At 45.4% G+C, this 13,521-nt stretch overlaps 1 protein-coding gene across 1 annotated transcript in view; it reads right to left on the bottom strand.

Annotated features, from left to right (window-relative positions):
- Nucleotides 1-11,117, bottom strand: part of LOC101436197 (anthrax toxin receptor 2-like) — a 55,967-nt gene extending 44,850 nt beyond the window's left edge. The window contains exons 1-2 of the mRNA XM_058299529.2: nucleotides 11,084-11,117; nucleotides 10,110-10,263 (exon numbers count right to left, since the gene is read on the bottom strand). Of these exons, the coding sequence (XP_058155512.1) occupies nucleotides 10,110-10,263; nucleotides 11,084-11,117 (188 nt within the window). The remainder of the gene's footprint in view (nucleotides 1-10,109; nucleotides 10,264-11,083) is intronic.
- Nucleotides 11,118-13,521: the final 2,404 nt, after the last annotated feature.

Below are 13,521 nucleotides of genomic sequence, written 5' to 3'. Positions count from 1 at the left end.
GTGCACTGGATTAGTGTTAACACAATTAGCATGGATGGGGCCACCCCTCTCATGGTGGGATGAGAGGTGTGGAGCAGCAAGCTAGGGCAAGACCCTGCTGGAGCAGAGGCCACTGCTGAAGGAGGAACCCACACTAGTCTCATTCATAGAAGGGCCAAATGGCCCAGTCTGTGTTCCTAACAACTTCTTAGGTTTTTGCTGCCAGGTTATGCTGTCTTTTATGGCTAACTGCTTATGCTAACGCTTGGAGCACCTCTGAAAATATGTTTTTAGTCTGACCCCATTTAATGGCAGACACACACAACTGGTGTTTGCACCCTCATGCCTTTGAGCAGCTAAAGAGGCACCCCTGGTGGGTTGATCCGCTTCTAGGTTGTGACTCAGAAAACTGGCCAACTCTGGATTTGAGAACAGAAGGAAATGTCAACCTTGAACACCACTGACATCCCAGGTGACACCGTGGACTCAGGGAGGGGGGCACAATCTAACCTTTTCCAGCAATGTCTCAGAAAAATATACCATCAGGAAAGGGCACATAATGCCCCAAAGGATACGACCTTTTATCAATGGGGGTCCTATGCTCAATTATGAAATGTATTTATTTGGCTAACTCCTATCATGGGATACTACCATGACCTGCCTTCCTGTGTCTGGAACAACAAAAAAAAAAACACATGAAAGACTGTGATGCAGTTAATACTAAATATCTGGCTTATGTGCCTCCTGGAAAATAATAATATTGTCCTAACTAGCAGTGACTAGGTTGCTCCTGCCTGGGCTCCACACACCCTGGTAACTATTGGATTTCCCCTAGAGGCACACATTGATTATATGTGGCCATGGCAGCTTGTGGTAGTTTGACTGTTTGCACCCTAGAAAAGATCATTTCCTGAGAGCTAATGTATGCCTGTGGGTGTGAACCTATTGTGGGTAGGAGCTTTTGATTAAATTACTTCAGTTAGGACGTTTCATTAGATTACTTCAGTAGGGCATGACCCAGGGTGGGTCTTAATCCTTTTATTGGAGTCTTTAAAAATGGGGTGAATACAGGGAGAGGAGAACCTCAGAGACTGAGAGAAACCCCCAGAAGCTGAGAGAGAAAGTCCCAGAAGCCAGAAGTTGAAATTACCAGAATCCAGGAAAAAGAAAGCCACAGAAGCCAAGAGAAAATTAGAAGCTGAAAGTAAAGAGACCCAGAGGACAAGGGAGAAGCAGCAGACACTGCCATTTTGCCCTGCCACATGACGGGTCCAGGATCACTGGCAGCCGTATCTTCAGGGAAAGAACTTCACCTGATGCCGTGATTTGGACATTTTTCTCAGTCTTGAAACTATAAGCTTATAAATTAATAAATCCCCATTGTAAAAGCCAATCCATTTCTGGTATATTGCTTGGCAGGCTTTAGCAAATTAAAGCTGTGCCCCTCTGCCAAGTGGATAGAAAGATGCACTCTTGGCTTCTCCTGTTTGAACTCTAGGATATCAGACACGATCCCAGTGCCCTTAAATGAGCCCATTTGGAGGGGGAGGTGGAACAGGTCTTTATTCTTTAGGTGGGATTTTTTTTTTAAAGATTTATTTGTTTGTTTCCCCTTATTCCCCACCCCCACCCCAGTTGTCTGTTCTCTGTGTCCATTTGTTGCGTCTTCTTCTTTGTCCACTTCTGTTGTTGTCAGTGGCACAGGAATGTTTTTTTGTTGCATCATCTTGCTGCGTCAGCTCTGTGTGTGTGTGGTGCCATTCCTTGGCAGGCTGCACTTTCTTTCTCGCTGGGTGGCTCTCCTTAGGGGGTGCACTCCTTGCATGTGGGGCTCCCTTACATGGGGGACACCCTGCATGGCAGGGCACTCCTGCATAGCAGGGCACTCCTTGCGTGCATCAGAACTGCGCATGGGCCAACTCCTTGGTGGGATTATTTGATCTTTGTTTTTGCTCCCCAAGGAGGTGATATTGATATCATGCTAAAGATATAAAAATTCCAAAAGTTTGTAACCATGGACCTCAACAATACTGTGCATAGCTTTCTCCCCCTAAATCAAGAAACTGTGGCTCTATGCAAGGTGGTGTTACAAAACTGCATGGTCCTGAATATTCTCACTGCAGTTCAAAGGGAAAGTGTGCCTTAATAAAAACTGAGTGTTGTGCCTACAGTCTAGATAAAGAAATTAAAGTGAATAAGTCCTTTGCTCACCCACAAAAACAACTGCAAATCATAGGTCAAATGGGTGATGATTCACCGTGGTGCCAAAGGAAGGCTTGGTTCTCAGGGTGGGGTCACTGTTGGAAAACACTATTGATAGGCCTTCTGCATATTGGGGCAATTGGACTTATTCTATTGTTAGTGCAGATTTTGTCTCCAATGCTCCTTAAAAATGGGGAAAACCATTTTACAAGCTTTACCTCTACTCTGCCCATAGCCTAGGGACACCTACAGGAGAAGGGGCATGTGAGACTTTACAGTCTGGTAGGGAGATGGGTTGTGCAATACATATAGCATCTCCTACTCCACCAAGGACTGAATTCACCCCTGCCCTCCTCCTCAGACATCCCTCTAACACCCTAGAGGCACAGGGAGCTTTGGCTGCTCTAACCTGAGTGCAGCCTATCAGGAGCACATCTTGTTTTGAGAAAAGAGCACATAGCAAGATGATTTCCCAGTACTTGCACACAGGCCCCTGGCACTTAGGCACCTTTGTTCCTCAAACTGTAAGTGACTGCCATAGGCATGGACACAATCTAATGAACTTCTTGCTATCTGCTGTCTGTCAGAAGGTAGCTGCTTTGCTCTGTAAAGAAGTTCTCCTAATAAATGCTTTCAGACTGATTACCCTGGAGTGTAGTGGCTCTTTCTTTGGACTCTCAAGAAGCCCAGCTGTGAGGTGGCTTGGGGCAGTCCTGGATAGATCTTCCCCTATTTCTTTCTTTGGGGTGAGTCCTGCCACTGGTTTAGTGGAATCAAACGTAAGAGTGGAACAGGAATGAAAATATATCAATAGAACAGACTTCAGAGTTCTGTGCAGTGGTGAAAAAAGATGGTCTTTTCAAACAAGTAGATTGATGTCAATAGATAACCATGTGGGGGAGGAGGGAGAAGCTTGATCCTTTGATTACACCATTCACACTACATTTTTGATGAATTTCAAATCTAAATATGAAAGACTTAAGTTTCCAACAGAAAATATCAAAGAATAACATTATGACCTAGGAATAGGCAAAAATTGATGTAAAGGGACCAGAAGAGAAATAAAAACATTGAATTGGAATATATTAAAATTAGGATTTTCTGTGCAAAAGATACTTTTTTTAAAAGATTTATTTCTCTCTCCTTCCCCTCCCCAACCCAGTTGTCTGTTCTCTGTGTCTATTTGCTGCATCTTCTCTGTCCACTTCTGTTGTTGTCAGCGGCACAGGAATCTGTGTTTCTTTGTGCTGCATCATCTTGCTGTGTCAGCTCTCCATGGGTGTGGTGCAATTCCTGGGCAGGCTGCATTTTCTTTTGGGCTGGGCGGCTCTCCTTCAGGGGCGCACTCCTTGCACATGGGGCTCCCCTACATGGGGGACACCCCTGCAAAAGATACTTTTAAGAGAGTAAAATGGCAAGCCATGATATTTACAATACTTAATCTGATAAGAGCAATTTATCAAGAATATACAAACAACACCTACAAATTAATAAGACAAAGGCTGGCAACCCAATAGAAAAATGGGCAAAAGACAAGTGATGTCACAGAAAAGTATATATGAATAGCCAATAAACATATAAAAGTCTATTTGTCATCAAGTAAATGCAATTAAAAAACAATATACTACACATCTACTATAATGGCTAAAATGAAAAGGCAGACAATACCTACATTGGTAAGGATATGGAGAAACTGCAACTTTCATACACTACTAAGAATATAAATTGCAGGAACTATTTTGGAAAACAATGGCAGAATCTACTAAAGTTGAAAATATGTATGCCACATGACCCAGCAATCTTATTCTCGGTACATGCCCAACAGAAATGGGCCCATATGTTTATCAAAAGGCATGCACTAGAATGTTCATAGCAGCATTATTTGTCCAAGCTGAGAACTGAAAGCACTCCAATGCTCGTCAATAGCAGAGCATACAGCAGAAAACTATACTGCACTATTAAGTAAAGTTATATACAACTATCAGAATGACTCTCACAAACAAAATGTTAAACAAAAGTCACATGTGGAAGAAAATACATGTCATTTCATTTATACCCAAAGAGCAAAATTAGCTCAGGACTCAAAGTAAATATCAGCAGGAGACTGAGAAAGTAAAGACCATCCCTGTTATCTATGATTATCTGTTAGCTGATAGCACAGATAAAGTCAGCTGCAAGGTTAACAGAAAACATTTCTCCCACCGTCATGCTGCAAATGTGAAGCACACACAGTGACTCTCTTCCTTGAGTTACTCCTGCTTTTTTCACCAATGATGCCCAGCCCTGCTTTACTAACCTCACCTGCCAAGCATTACTGAGATACCTCATTACTAAGCTGCCCATACTTCATGACAGCCACCAATTTAGAACTGATCCTCACTTCCCTAACTTTTACTTGGAATTATTCCACCCCAGCCTAACCCTTTCTAAAGCCTCTCCCCACCAAGATCAGCTCATGGCTTCTCTGTTGTGCCCTCCCTTGTTGCAGCAAGCCAATAAGCCAAAGTTTGTTGGACTAAATTTTCTCATTGTTGGTGTCTGACTATTGGGATTTAATAATGGTAGCAGTTTGATATTATTGATGAATTCCAAAAAGAAATATTAGATTATGTTTGTAAACTGGTCTTCTCCTCTGGGCATATGAGATTATATTGGATTCAGAGGTTTACTTGATTAATCAGGTAAACCTCTTGTGTCAGTAGGGCTTTCAGTCCCCACTCCTTGGTGGGTGGGGACTCACAGATAAAAGGCATGGCAAAGGACAGAGTTGAAGGGTTTTTGATGTTGGAGTTTTGATGTCAGAGTTTGATGCTGAGGCCTTAAGTTGGAGCTCCAGGAATAAAGGAAAGAGAAGCAAGCCCCAGGAAGGGAGGAACCCAGGAAACCTGAACCCTTGCAGACATTGGCAGCCATCTTGCTCCAACTTGTGAAAATAGACTTTGGTGAGGGAAGTAAATAACTTATGCTTTATGGCCTCGTATCTGTAAGCTCCTACCCCAAATAAATACCCTTTATAACACCAACCAATTTCTGGTATTTTGCATCAGCACCCCTTTGGCTGACTAACACAATAATATATCAAAAACAGGCCATATGGTTAGAAGTCAGGACAGCAGTTAATAACGGAGGGGTCAGAGACAAGGAGGGAGCCCAAAACTGGCTTCTATGAAGTTAGTAATACTGTATTTCTTGAGTAAGTGGTAGCTGTACAGGTGTGTTCTCTTTGTGACTCTTAATTGACCTTACACTTATAATTTGGGAACTTTTCTTGAGGTATGGTATACCCCAATTAAAAACTTATTGGGATAGAGGGAACTGTATCCCTCGAGAGAAAGGGTGGCTCCCAGGGCATTGGGGCAGTTGAGCAAGTTAGGCCCTGAACACTATTCCATCTATCTCTGGAAGTGGCTCCTCAGGAAATGGAGGTTGGCTGTCACTGTGGGCACCAAGGTGGAAGGGGGAAAATGAACGTTAAATGTGTGGAACCAAGGTAAATGGGGGGTAAGAGAGGAGTTTCTTGAGAGTACACAAGGATGGATATAAAACATGTAATATTACACCATAACATATAGGAGATGACAGACTGATAATGTAAACCATAATGTAAAACATAGGATAACTAAGAATGTAAAGAACTGTGTATCCTAAAGTAAGCACCATAATGTAAGCACAGATATCACCTTGTTAGAAAGCTAATGTCTCAGACTCTGTACAACACGTTAAGTAAATATGATGTGAATAGGGTGTAAGAGTATCGCTGTGGAAGGAAAAAGGTTTTGTGGTGGATGTATGGGAGTGCTGTATATTATATATATGCATTGCTGTGGTCTAGGACTCCTGTGAAGAGAATCTGAATAATTAGGGGAAAAAAAAAAAAAGAAAAAGAAAAAGATAGGATGTAGAATTTTTTCAAGTCAACATTGTTTATCTAAGTTCTTTATCTAACTTTATCCAAGTTCTTTATCTAACCTTTAAACCCATCACTATAAGCCATTCCCTAGTAAGGGACCATGACATCATATTGGGCTTCAAATTTCGGGGAGTTCTGGATCACAGAGTGTTTCAACAATGGCAATGGAGGGATACTGGTATGGGATACCAATGACAGGTGATATATGGCTGACAGGGAGCTGTACAGAACATATGTCCAGGGTGCATGGTAATGTTTGGATATACTCATAGTGGCAACAATTAAAAACCACAGCAGGGGGGGTACTGGGTTCCTGGCCAGTGGTTCTCTCTCGTGGTCCCTAGGGGAGCAGCGACAGTCTCCCAGGTACAGCAGCGGGGACCGAGAGGGAGTGAGGGTTCAACAGTGAGCACCTGATACTAATGACTATGCTTGTGAGCTGACAAGCCTAAAATAAGAACAAGGCCTAGAGCAACATTGTGCCTGGGAATTTCCTCCTGTCAGCCTTCATTTTACTCAAATGTGGCCAGTCTCGAAGCCAAACTCAGCATGTAAATGCAATGCCTTCCCCCCAGCTTGTGACATGACACCCGGGGATGAGCCTCCCTGGCACCGAGGGACCACTATCAACTACCAACTGATGATGCAACTGGAAAATGACCTTAAACAGAAGGTTCAATGTGGATCAGCAGAATATCCCTGTCTACATAAAATAACATGACTTTAAAATGCTGTTTGACCTAAAGTAAGGGGGAAATGGAAAGGAGAAATGAGTTTATATGGCTACAAGTTTCTAAAAAAGAGTCTGGAGGCTGGCAGAAGGATTGCCCTCATGCACAACTGAGCAGAGTCAGAGAGACAGATAAAGCAGATGCAACCCCCAGATATTGGTTCCTTTGAGGGCTAAAGAGACCCATGGGAGTTATGGTCATGGCCGATGGGGTTAACTACCAGGGCAGATGGCCCCTCTTTGGAAATGGTGTTTATGTGTGATGAATCTGGACTCAGATGGGATCTTCCTTCATAAGACTTTCATGCTAATGTGCTGGAGGTGCAGTTAATGTTGGGGTTTAAGATATACTTAGGAGATTTGAATCTCTGGACTGACAATGTGATAGCCAGGTCCTGAGCCTCAACAGACTCCAGCACCTACAATCTGATTTATTGGACTTACCACACTCAGCTAAGATGGAGTTGAAGGAGGACAACCACCACACCATGGAGCCTAGAGTGACTACAACTGAAAGTGGGAGGATTGCATCCAGCATCCATGTGGAATCTGAGCCTCCTCGTGACATAGAGATGCAATGGACACAACCAATCCAATGTCCACATAGAAGAGGTGGCATTGGATTGGGAAAAGTGGACATGGTGGCTGATGGGTATGGGGAAAGGCAGGAAGAGATGAGAGGTGGAGGAGTCTTTGGGACATGGAGCTGCCCTGGATGGCACTTCAGAGGCAATCACTGGACATTTTAAATCCTCACAGGGCCCACTGGATGGAATGGAGGAGAGTATGGGCCATGATGTGGACCATTGACTATGAGGTGCAGAGGTGCCCAAAGATGTACTTACCAAATCGAATGGATGTGTCATGATGATGGGAACGAGTGTTGTTGGGGGGGGAGAGGTGGGGTGGGGGGATGGGGTTGAATGGGACCTCACATATATATTTTTAATGTAATATTACAAAGTCAATAAAAAAAAATAAAAATAAAAAAAAACTTATTGGGAAGCGGACTTGGCCCAATAAATAGGGCATCCGTCTACCACATGGGATGTCCGTGGTTAAAACCCCGGGCCTCCTTGACCTGTGTGGATCTGGCCTATGCACAGTGCTGATGGCACAAGTAGTGCCCTGCCACATAGGGGTGTCCCCCGTGTAGGGGAGCCCCATGCACAAGGAGTGCACCCCGTAAGGAGGGCAGCCCAGTGCGAAAGAAAATGCAGCCTGCTCAAGAATGGCACTGCCCACATGGAGAGCTGACACAGCAAGATGATGCAACAAAAAGGAAAACAGATTCCCAATGCCACTGATAAGGATAGAAGCCGTCACAGAACACACAGCGAATGGACACAGAGAGCAGGCAACTGGGAGGGTGAGGGGAAGGGGAGGGAAATAAATTAATAATTTTTTAAAAACTTATTAAAAAAACTAAAAAGCAAACAAAGTATTTTCTCCACTTCTGTGTCCATCGAATTATCTTCACGAGTTTGCCCTTTACTTTCTTAAACCTGCTTACCATCTAGTTATAGATGGGAGGGTCACTAGAGGCTTCGTCTTCTGCAATCCAGGGGATCAAGTCTTGGCAGTGAGCGTCCTCCTGGGGCTTTTGCAAAGACATTAGCCCATAACACGTGGTGGGACTTTCTTTTACACCTGATATTGTGTGTCCACTTGTGCTAAACAATTCTTCCTGTTCTTGGTACAGTTCTTAATTTTTGTGGAGCAATTTGAATTAGTTTTCAGTGCCTAAACTTCCTTACTTGTGCAAAAAGAAAGTTACCCATAATTTTCTTGAACCAATGTTTAATAGAACATCTCCTCATGAAGATATATATATATATAATAATATCCATATATAGGAAACAGACTGTCAAGGATACATCCACAGCCAAAAATAAGTTCTGTTGTTTACAACTAAAAAAGTAAGTATTTAGGCTTTGAGTTTTTAGAGAGAAAGCTAGCCCTGGCTAAAGAGAAGTCATAAGCAAAGCCCTGGATGAAAGACAGGCTTTGCTCAAGACTTAGCCATTAGATCCATCAGAATCAATTAGCAGACCTGTAAGAGAAAGGAGGGCCCCAATACCAAGGCAAAGAGCTCCTGGTTCTGAAACCTAATATGATGGAGGACACAGAGCAGCAGGGGAATCCGGTGACTCAGAAAAAGAACATGTAACAGCTTTATTGAGTCATTAGGAAAAAAATGAAAGCTACAACATAACCCACATCCTTCCCCCTGGACTGTTAGCAGATTATGGTTCATAAATATTGGTTTTCCTCAAAGTACAAGATAAAGGATAATTTTGCAGTGATTTCTCCTGGTTATAAGATTTCATGTCCCCCCATTAGGAAAATAAGTCATTGTACGCTGCACTACGTGACCTTGCCCATCAGGACAACCCCGAGTCCTGTACTGTATCTGCTCCTGAGTAGAGGAATGCTGGTGGGGGATGTGACTCCATCAGTTCTTGAAATTTAACTTGCACAATAAAACAGTAATTGAATAAAATGGCAGCAGTGATAGTCTCCACAGAGATGATGCATGTTGCATTATCCCTACGGAGTTGCAGTTGTGAAAGCATGGGGACGAGACAGTTGTACCTTCTAAAACTGTGAAACTCTTCAACCGAATGAGCATGTAGATCTCAGTCAGGAGTGCTGCACATGAACCCCCTGGTGTTCTCAGGAGTGCAGCAGAGGGCGCTCGTCTCTGGACCTCCTGTGCCAGCTTCTGCCTCTGAGATGATGTCTAGAACCTTTGATGGGGAGCATCTAGCATCCTGCCATTGAGATCATTGTGGGTTTTGCAGCCAATACGAACCTGCTCCCAGGTCTACGGAAGTGATTTCAGAAGCTCCAGAAAAGACAATTCCTTCATGATTCTAGAGATGGCAAGGGCTGCCCCAAATTCTGCAGCTAAGAGGGTGGAGATGTTCATGTGTGGGGGTTTATGTATCTAGAGCCAGGCATTCAAAAGGACTGTAATGGAGGGACTGTCATGGCATTACCATGTCAGACTGGCAGAGTGAGCAGCTGCCTTTCCCTGCCAGGCTCAGTGTTGACCACCACTGCCCTGGCGGGGAGGACGAGGAGTCTGCAACCCTCCTGGCTGCTGGCCAGCTGAGTTGCTGTGAATTCTGGAATGTGGGCAGATAGGCCTGCGGCATCTGTGGCTGCTGTCCATGGAAGTCAGGCTGCTGCTGCCACTGCTGGTAAGTTGGCTGATGGACATGCAGCATCTGCCCCTGCTGCCCTCCCCAGCCAGGCTGTGGCACCTGGGGCTGCTGTGAATACTGGAAAGTGGGCAGATAGGCCTGCAGCATCTGTGGCTGCTGCCCGCCCTGGGCAGGCTGTAGTACCTGGGGCTGCTGAGAATACTGGTACATGGGCAGATAGACCGGCAGCATCTGTGGCTGCTGCCCGCCCTGGGTAGGCTGCTGCTGCAGATCTGGAATGTGGGCAGACAGGTCTGCAATGTCTGCCCCTGCTGCCCTCCCTGGCCAGGTCGTAGTACCTGGGGCTGCTGAGAATGCTGGTATGTGAGCAGATAGACCTGCAGCATCTGCAACTGCTGCCCTCTGAGGGCAGGTTGTTGCTGCTGCTGCTGCTGCTGCTGCCTCCACTGCCACTGCTGGGACATGGGCAGACAGGCCTGCAGGGTCTGTCCCTGCTGCTCTCCCTGGCCAGGCTGCTACCCCTGGGATGAAACATATTGCTGAAGGATCCTCCTGAGACTCTGATCTAAGAGCATCTTCCAGTTGGGAACATGTCCAAGCAGCCACTGGAGCAGCTTTCTCATTTCTGACTGTGGATCTCTCAGGCCAACAAGTATCTCCTGGGGATTCTTTGGGCGTCAGGATTTTAGAAAACTCTGTATAAGTGTCTTGAGCATTGGGTTCAATAGTTGTTCCCATTCAGGACATTCCTGCAATAACTGCTGCAAGAGTCTGCAGCCAAGTTGCTGGGACAGCCCTGTGTCTTCTCTGCAGGAGTCAGCCAGTGACCTAAGAAGGGCTTGTCCTGGGATGGGATTTTCTTCTCTATCCCCCCACCCCCAAGACTCTTCATTTAGAGAAAATGTGGAAGGTATGGGAGTACTTGGATGCTGTGGTTGGGTAGTTGGACAGCCAGTGTAGAATGGTGAACTGGGCAAGGCCAAAGATGGTCCCACGCTTGCCCTGGACATCACAGAAGGACTCAGGGCCATGCTCACGCTCCTGACTTCAGGGTTCCCTGAGTTGGGCCCCTGGCCAGGAACACCTTCTGACCTCCTAGCAGAGTGGAGGACAGCATGCTGGTCATCACGGGTGCTCAGAACAGGTGCTTGTCATCCTTGGTCCTGGTTCGGTCCCCAGGAGGCCATTGCTTCTTTCCTTGACTGTGTCCAGTTCTTCAATCTGAAGCCAAACCCAAGCAGGGAATAGGAAGAGAGAGCATTAATTTACTTACCACGAAAGCCTCATCAACACCTTATCATGAAATAAGGATCATTTTCTTATAGTGCAAGCTCAGCATGATGGCCTCCTAAGACTAGACACATAGCACAGATTCTTACCGCTAAACGCAGGGATCTGCTAGGGCTTGCCCCATTCTGCTTTCTCGGAATGATCTTTTCTTGGTATTTCTTACAGGCTCCCAGATACCTCCCTCAACTTACCATTTCCTCACACCTACGTGCCTTGACTGAAGCCCTTCCCAGACCTTCGAGTGCTCTCCCTGCAACATCTTCCCCATCTTGACAACCTTTTTTCATCTTCCAGGACACAGGTGAAAGGCAATCTTGTGCTTGTAGAAATACCCACTTCTAGGATGACATCCTTGCATTCACCTACGCCTCACCTGTGGGGGAGTGCATACTGGGAACCAGTAGACTGTGAGCAAAGGCAAAGTCTAAGGCAGTGGTTCTCATCACAGTCACCTGGGACACTAGGGCAGGAGGCCCAGGCTCACTGACACAGGCCTCGGTATTTTTAACCAAGCTCCCCAGCTGATTCTGAACACAGTCAATCGAACATCTCAAGACATAAACTTCAAGTCTTACTCTTAACTTTGCCAGCTGTGTGGCACTGGAGACATCGTGAAACTCTCAGAACGTCACTTTCCTCAAGGAAAAAAGATGGGGATAGTGAAACATGTCTGCATTTCTTACAGGCTATTAAAGGTGAACTGGGGGGCAGGGTCTTCACAGCCTGAAGGGTGTTATGCAAATGTATTTTTATCCTGGTAAGAGAGATGGGCAGGCAACACACCAGCAGAGAAGCTTGGTGTTACTGCTTGTCCCCACATCAGGAATATCTGCTTCCTTGACCAATTTGTGATGTCCAGAAGAACGTTCCCAGAAAAGCATTTAGGACAAGAAAGAATTTGATTCATACACATTGGCTAACTCTTTAAAAAAGGCATTTAAGCACAATTGATATGCCAAGCAATTACAATTTTTAATTGCTCACAACAATCCTGATTTGGAGCATTATCTGCCTAAGAAGCTGATGGATTAATTTATGTGTCCAAGTCACACTGCAGTGGAGAAGAGGATATAGAGCACTGCTACCCCTCCTGCTCTGAGTGGAGTGAATACTGCCTGTCCCCTTCCTCACCACAGGCAGGACAAGAAAGCTGGGGAGCAGGCTACGTGACACAGGAAACAGGCTCCCGTGTTGCGTCCTGGTGCATGAAAGCCCCTAAGAGAACAGCCGTGTCAGGCTGGACCTACCCCGTCGATGCCCGCCTGGAGACCCAGTACTGACCTCCAGGTCTCCGTGCAAGTAGGCGACCAAGATGCCAGGCGCTTGCTGGGGTTTTCATACCTTTTTCAAACCTGCTAAAAACAAGCAGCTCATCTTGCAACCTCCTTCCCAGATACCTAGTGAACATCTAAGTCTGTTTTTCTTCCTGTCAATTTTTGTAATTTTAGATACAGAGAACACAGATTCAAGCCCACTCCTTGCTGCACCAGACAGAGGCCCTCCTTTGTCAGCGCCTGCTGTGGACTTACCCGGGGCAGGCAGGGGTGAGGCTGCAGGACTCCCAGGGCCACTGCCACCCTCCACTCACAGCTTGCAGGGCCTTCTTCCCTCTGCCCCCTTGAATCGTCCAGAGATTTTTTTTTTTTTTTAAAGAAAATTGAACCTGAACTTCCAGAGATGTACTCTAAAGATTAAGGACCACACTCTGGATGCAATTAGCCAGGCACCATATGTAAGAAGCCAATCTAACTACAAGTCCCAGCGACCAGGTGAGGCAGGGCAGAAATACCTCCCAGAACACATGATTTTCAATGAAGCAACGCCTCGTCCCTCCTTCCCACCGACTCCCTCCTCCACACACAGCTGGGTTTTCACAATGGGCTATTTAAATCACGTGGAACTGACTTTAGACCATGAGGTGAGGCTCCAAATTAAACTGTTTTCCAAATAACATTTCCCACTGTAAAATCAGAAAAACTAAATCCATCAGCAATTCTTGTAACTATGAGTGGCAAACTGAAGCGAAGCAAGTAGCCCTTGCTAATGGAAGTATAAGTTGGTGCACGCTTTTCCTAAAAGCCATTCAATTTAAGATCGTTTGTCAGAAAAATAGATATTACCTCTGATCTTATAAAATCTCACAGGCAGCTTATCCTACAGGAATCTCTCTCTGTAAAGCAGTGGGTCTCAAAGTGGGGTCCCAGACCAAAAACGGCATCACCTGAGAATGTGTTAGAAAA

Source organism: Dasypus novemcinctus, chromosome 6, assembly GCF_030445035.2.
Source record: "Dasypus novemcinctus isolate mDasNov1 chromosome 6, mDasNov1.1.hap2, whole genome shotgun sequence".
Lineage (NCBI taxonomy): Eukaryota > Metazoa > Chordata > Mammalia > Cingulata > Dasypodidae > Dasypus > Dasypus novemcinctus.
This window is presented reverse-complemented; position numbering and strand designations above follow the sequence as displayed.